We start from the raw sequence: 7,011 nt of genomic DNA, 5'->3' as shown, positions 1-7,011 counted from the left end.
AGCTCATAGTTGGTGATATCACTCAAGTTAAATCTATAATATTTAGGACCATATTTTCCAAAATGATATATATCACAGCTAATGATTTCATAGGAGACAATGGCAAAGACAGGAAAGAATAATTAACATGTTCACCAGCTCATGGATCTGTTTGTAATAACTCTTAGCTTATAGAGACTTCTGTGCCTTGAGGACAAGTGTTGGTATTTGAAAATACTGAGGGTAAGTCCCTCCTCTAAAATGCAAGCCAAGGAACTGAATCCCACTCATGGAAATGCAAGCACATTTTCACCTTACCAATGACTCCAAATGGTGTTCACGCAATGGTTCTGTGTGCGGTGGGTGGTTCACTGACTAGCTATGAATCGGAGGGGTCCTTGAGAGTCTCTGGGCAGACTTTCTGCCACGTGACTGTTTTTACAAGATGACAGCTTATTCTCTGTTTCTGATTCCCACATAATTGAACCACTAACTTAGCATATCCCTCCCTGGTTTCTCCAAAGTAGCCTCAGGCTTTCTCTGAATTCTGGTAAGCCAGCATGGCCTCCTACCAGAAGAAGGCAAGAGGGACTGGGTCTAAGGACCAAAAATGATGGGAACCATTAAACCCTAAGCAGCCAAATGATTATGGCTAACAGTGAAGGCTTAAAGGGGGTTCTAATAAATGAATGTGCTATTTATGCTTCCTGCCTCCAGACACTGACTTCCTTCTATTTCTCCACTTTAATCTTAAGCCAGGAGCTGTATTTGCTTCATAAAATACAAATATGTTTCCAGGGCAAAATCAAAAGCAGTGGTGTTTCAATGTAGTCCATTTGCCTCTGCAGAAGGGCCTGTACTACGGCTGAAAAGTTGGCTCTTTATTTCACTTACCCAAGTGTAGGCTTTTATGTTCTGAATATTTTTTCCTAATTCTCTCAGTGAAATACAGCCCTCTTTGCTTGGAAGGATGTACAGTCAGCTGCATGGAAATGGGAGCTAGATTGCCTCTGGATATAAGCTATCTCTTCTCCAGCCCATTAAAATGTGCATGCATTCACACTGGGTTCGCTTTCCAAATTCTATCTGAAGAAGAAAAACGAAAAGGAAAAAAATCTCTTTTTCTCTCTGTCTCCTGGCATAACTTTTTCAACTTCTCCAGGTTTAAATTGTCTGAGAAATAATCATGGCTGGCCGAGGATGTCAGTTATGACTAATTTCTCCTTCCCACCCCCCCCCCTACTCAACCCCCGCAAAAAAAAGTCACACTCAATTTCTATTCAAAAAGAAACATCTTACTGTAAATCACAGTTGGATTTGGGAGAGATTGGAAATGAAATAACAGCTCCAATACAAATGAGGCTGCCAAGTGAGGGCGATTTATAAAAACATTAGGGAAGCCAGAGCCAGCCTCTTTGGTCTCAAAATCTGAGGCCAATGAAAACCTACTCTTGGGCCCTTTCATACAATTCAGTCTAGTGCTCCCTTTCTCTTTCCAACATTTCTCCCTAAGTACCATTTGTCACTGTTTCTTGATCAACATCTGCTATGGTGGGTAAAGACTTGAAGAGTATGCCAAAGTGAAACCCTGAGATGGTGGAAGGCCTTCCTTTCAGTCAGTATGGGAAACATGCTCAGGGAATTTCTCAGTGGGATATGTGTGTGTGTGTGTGTGTGTGTGTAAATGCATATTTAAGTGTGTGAGTGTGTAGGTGTGTGTGTGTAGATGTATGTGTGTAAGTATTGTGGGGGAGGGTATTGGGAGAGTAGGGTTATATCCCTCTCTCCCTTCTTTCACTTCAGGACTTTCATGTTCCTCTGGCCAATCAAATAAAACAGAAGTCCTGAAAGGTAAACCAAGGGTGTCCCGGCAGCAGCAAATATAAAAGACCAGCCATAATGCACATTCACAGGGGCATTCTCCGGGATGCACTTTTCACTCCTTTCCAGAAGTATGTATTTCCGAAAATCGGCTGCACACTCCTTCCACAGCACAAACAGGATGAGGAGGAGGAGGAAGGAGCCCCCTGGAACAAAGGTCAAAAGGGAAAGTTTGTAAGCAAGGTAAATGAGACAGAGAAAACCCTATTTATGACTCAGTCTCCCAGTACTAGCTTCATGTGTGTATACGCCTATATGTACATACTTATATGTGTGTGTATATGTGTGTATACGCCTATATGCACATACTTATATGTGTGTATATGTGTGTATACGCCTATATGCACATACTTATATGTGTGCATATATGTGTGTATACACCTATATGCACATACTTATATATGTGTATATATGTGTGTATACGCCTATATGCACATACTTATATGTGTGCGTATATCTGTGTATACGCCTATATGCACATACTTATATGTGTGTATATATGTGTGTATACGCCTATATGCACATACTTATATGTGCGTGTATATGTGTGTATAGGCATATATGCACATACTTATACATGTGTATATAGATACATATATGTATATGTGTTTTATATGCGTATAAAGTCACATATGCACAAACACACATATACGGTAGAGCTCCCCCCAAAATTATTCTAGGACAAGAATATGAACAAACAGTTCTCAAGATAACTGGCAACTATCACCAATCCCATGAAACATTGCTCTATGTCACTAATAATAAGAAAAGTGCAAATAAAGATAATTCTAAGGCTTCGACTCACATCCTCCAAGTGGCAAAGTCAGTAAAAGCTAGAACCCATCGATGCTAGAGGGGCTGGGAATTGGTGCAAGCATTACAGAAAACAATTTGGCATCATAGGAGAAAAGTCACTAAATCAAGAGCACATGTAACATTCTACTGTTATAGTTTTCCATTTCTTGGGATCAGAAGACCCCAGGTTTAGAGCCAGAATAGACTTCATGGAGATTAAGAGATTTGCTCAGGGTTACGTGGGACGTGCACCAGAGGCGGGAGCTGAACTCTTCATACCCTTCAGTTCAGTGACCCTGCTATTGGACACATACCCTTGAGTCAAAGGCAAAGCGAGGCCCCACATATACCAACAGATTTATCACAGTACTTTCTGGACCGGCCAAAACTGGAAATGAGTGGGCACCCATTAATTGGGGAACGAGTGAAGAAATTTTGACATAAGAACCCAATGGAATATTATCGTACCATAAGAAACTACAGACATAAGGAATTCCAAACTACTTGGGAAGATCGGCATTAACTGGTACAGAACAAAGGAAGCAGATCAGTTAGAACAATATATACAACTACAATAATATAAACAAAAACTACAGTAAAGGGCATCTGAACTCTGATGAATCCTAGTGACCAAAGATGATCCCTACTCTAAGGGACCAGGTGTACAATGGGTACATGTTGTCAGACCTGACTCTATCTTTTGTTTCTACATATTATTCTTCATTATAAAGGAAGGTTCAATGGGAGATGGGGATGGCTAATAGGAAATAACTGTGGTATATGTAAACAAAAGGCATCAAAGACATTTAATGGCATTTTCCCTAGTATCCTTTAGCTGTATCTCTCCTTCACCCCATTACACCACTCTTACATCTTGTATTTTTTATTCAATAAGCATTTCTCCTTGCCTATGGTCATGTAATATCTTCCATAGTAGGATGTAAGCTTCTCCAGGTAGAAATTATCATTGTTATCTTTGTATTAGGTGCTTCATATATGTTTGTGGAATTCTACAGCACCTTGCTATTTCAGACGCTCAGACATGGAATCTAGAAAACACAGAAATCCTACAACCGCAGGCTCATCTTCATCCCCTCAAACCAATACCATAAAGAGCTTTGCCCACCAAAATGAAATTGAGCAAACAATAATCAATGTCAATGGACACACAAAAATGAAGACTCATCTCCTGCCCTCTCTGAGGAATCCAAGTTGTAAATGGTGCAAAGAGAGATGCACCAAAAGCATAATTATGCTTCAGTGTACTTCCTATGATGTCCTGTGTGCAATATGTTGCCTAAGGGAGAAGTTTGGTTGAAAGAGGAAGTGGACCAGATATATGGCAAGAGTAAGAGATGAGCTGAACAGTCCAGGCACTGCCCTGGTGCCCATGAAATGAAAAAAGGCCTAGAGGATGGCCTCTAAGACGTTAAGTGGACACTCCTTTGAGTTGAAGATTTCTGGGAGCAACGGACCAATGGAAGGAGTACTCCTATAGCTAAAATCACAAATCTAAGGAAGACTTGAAAAAGAAAATCTCCCCGAAATGGGTTCTGAAACAAAGCTGCTTTATATGAACACTGCTCCACAGAGAAGAGTGCTATATCAAGATATCAGCATAATTCACGTAGGAACTGGGTCTCCTACAGCAACAATGAGACTTGCCCACATTGTATATGCCATTTTGCAGCAATAGCTGAGATGGAACTAATTATTCAAAATACTATGTATGCCCAATTTGGGGCAGGTAACAATGGATGATATAATGCCTCTATTTTTGTAATTGATTTCTTTATCCTCTCTTATAACAGCTATTAGAAAGGGGCTTGCTATCAAGAGAAAGATCTACATCTGGCAAAGAAGAAGAATCTTATATTTGCTTCATTTAGGCAAAACCCTCCCCAAAGAGTCATCCCAAGCCTTGCCAGAAGTCATTCAGAATGTGTTCAAAGACCAGCCCCACTCACAAAGCACCAAAGTCAGCACCAAGTTAGGAGAAAGAATAAAAATGAGAAAGAAGTTAAGGTATACAAACAGTTCCTACCTGACCAATTTAAACAAGCTATTGATACAGAAAAAATTGGGAACTAGAAAAAGGAACAGATATCAACACAGACTATCACGATTTCCTATAGCAGTTTAACCAATGTAAAGTAATCACAACCCAAAAAGGAGGCCAAAAAGCCTACAAATTGCCTGGACCAGAAAGCACATGCTTTTCTTGCCAAGGGAAGTGATATGATAGACAAGGGCAAAATCAATTTAGAATATAAAGTCATTTCTAAATCTTATGCAGGAAGATAACAAAGTAGTAGAAGGAAAAACATTTCAAGAGATCCAATTAAGCTATATCATGCAGAGAAAATTTAAGGATAAAACTGGAAGAATAACAAACAGGTAGGAAAAAAAACAAGATTTCTATAACAATTTCCTTCAACAATGACAGCCAAGTCACTAAACTCAGAAATATGGAAGGCATGTCCCTGATGTGCTACATGAGGAGGTGGAAATGGCCCTAAAAAGATGGGAAAAATAGCTGGTCCAAACCCAGTAAACACAGGAGAAATCTATGTTGAAAGTCACAAATCTGAGAGTATTAAGGAGTGAATTCTCAAGATATCCAAAAGAAAGGAAAACATAGACATTATTACTATTGAAAAGGGGGATTAAGAGAATATCAATAATTGGTGATCGAAGTGTCTACTTTCTCATATTTATAAGAATAATTTATATGTTTCAAAGGCATCTATAATAAAAAGCTGGGAAGGGAGTAGATAGTCCTTTGCACATGACATTCTACAGCAAACCACATCTTCACAATCCCATTCTTGGCTGAAATGCAAAGAACATAAGACTCCAGTGATTATTGTTTGGTTATTTAAAAAAAAAAAGTATTTGATTCAAAGGAGCAAAATGCAGCCTTAAAAGTTTCTCCTCCACCTAGGTACATTCCATGCATATGTTGAGATAATAGCAGATTCCTTGATGAATGTAACACTGGATATAATTTTGATAATCCTCTGAACATTAAAATCAAAGCAAAAAAAAAAAAAAAGAAGACAGTTTCACGTTCATGGATGATGTCCAAATGTAAAAGGGATAGATGCTGAGGTGCTCTGGACACAATCGCCACAATGTCTTGTGCAGCAGGACAATCAAACCCTAAAACATTAGGGAGTGAGTCTCCTGAGTGAGATTGGCAATCACTCCAAAGGGTTCAGCCTAATTGTCAACACGGGAACAAAACAAATGGATGAAGAACGCCTACTGTGCACATTGTGATATGCAGGTGGTCCATTGGTGTCTGTGTATCTTAAACAGACACTACATGTGGACTATGAACTGGGCCCAGAACAGAATGTGTCTTTGGGCAATTAGACCCTGTTTTTAAGGAATTAGACTTGTTTTGTTTGGCCAGGGAGGGCAGGAGAGCAATGGGCTCTAGGTGTCAAGAGCCAGAACTTCATTAGCATACCCCCTCCCTGTTACTGCACACAGGCTTCCAAAGTAACCTGCAGATGTCCTGGAGACTGACTATTTTGAACTTATAATAGCAGTAAATTAATGGAAATCATTATCATCAACTTGAAGGATCATAGATCAGAATGGATTTAAACATGTACAAACAAGTTTTCTAATCAGCTGACATAGTGTAAATCGTTCATAATTAGTTGGGACTATGTCAAAATAATGAAAACGAATTACAGTTATAATCACGCTAAAAATCACTAGTAAGAAGAAATAAAAAGGGATAGAACAAGGTTTGGCAAGTTTCGACTTGTCTGAACTTCCCTGAAGCCAGTTATTCACGTTGAAGCAATAGGAAAAGATTTCTAAGAATATGAAGAGCTTTACAACAATGCTCTTCATTATCACAGGCTTTAAGGAGCTTAAACAGGTCACAACTAGTCCAGATCAGTGGAAGTGGCACTGTCCTAATACATCCTGCTCTGAAACTTACTGCCTCAGTGACCTTAAGCAAACTTCATCTCCCCCCTCTCCCCCCCTCTTCTTGTCTCTCTCTGGTCTCTGTCTCTCTCCCTTCTGTCTCCCTCTCTCTCTCTCTCTTTTTCTCTCTGTCTGCCATCCTCTCTCTCTGTGTGTCTCTACGCCCTCTCCTCTTTCTCCCTCTGTCTCTTTCTGTCTCTGTCTCTCTTCCCTCTCCTCTCTCTGTCTCTCCCCCCCCCTCTTCTCTTCGCTTTCTTTCTCTCTCTCTCTCTTCCTCTTTCTCTATCTCTCTCTACCTCCTCTCCTCTCTCTCCCTTTGTCTCTCTCTCTGTCTCTCCCACTCTCCTCTCTCTCTATGTTTCTGTCTCCCTCTCCTCTCTCTCCCCTTCTCCCCCCCATGACTCTCCC

General features: G+C 40.1%; 1 protein-coding gene across 1 annotated transcript in view; it reads right to left on the bottom strand.

The window, feature by feature from the left end:
• Nucleotides 1–1,773: 1,773 nt before the first annotated feature.
• LOC114026147 (transmembrane protein 182-like) overlaps nt 1,774–7,011 on the bottom strand; it is a 29,960-nt gene continuing 24,722 nt past the window's right edge. Inside the window, exon 5 of the mRNA XM_027839763.1 lies at nt 1,774–2,006. Coding sequence (XP_027695564.1) covers nt 1,774–2,006 — 233 coding nt within the window. The remainder of the gene's footprint in view (nt 2,007–7,011) is intronic.

The sequence above is a fragment of the Vombatus ursinus genome, unplaced genomic scaffold (assembly GCF_900497805.2).
Source record: "Vombatus ursinus unplaced genomic scaffold, bare-nosed wombat genome assembly UNPS02004691.1, whole genome shotgun sequence".
NCBI classification, from domain to species: domain Eukaryota; kingdom Metazoa; phylum Chordata; class Mammalia; order Diprotodontia; family Vombatidae; genus Vombatus; species Vombatus ursinus.
Note: the sequence above shows the minus strand (reverse complement) of the source record. Positions and strands in the feature narration are given on the sequence as shown.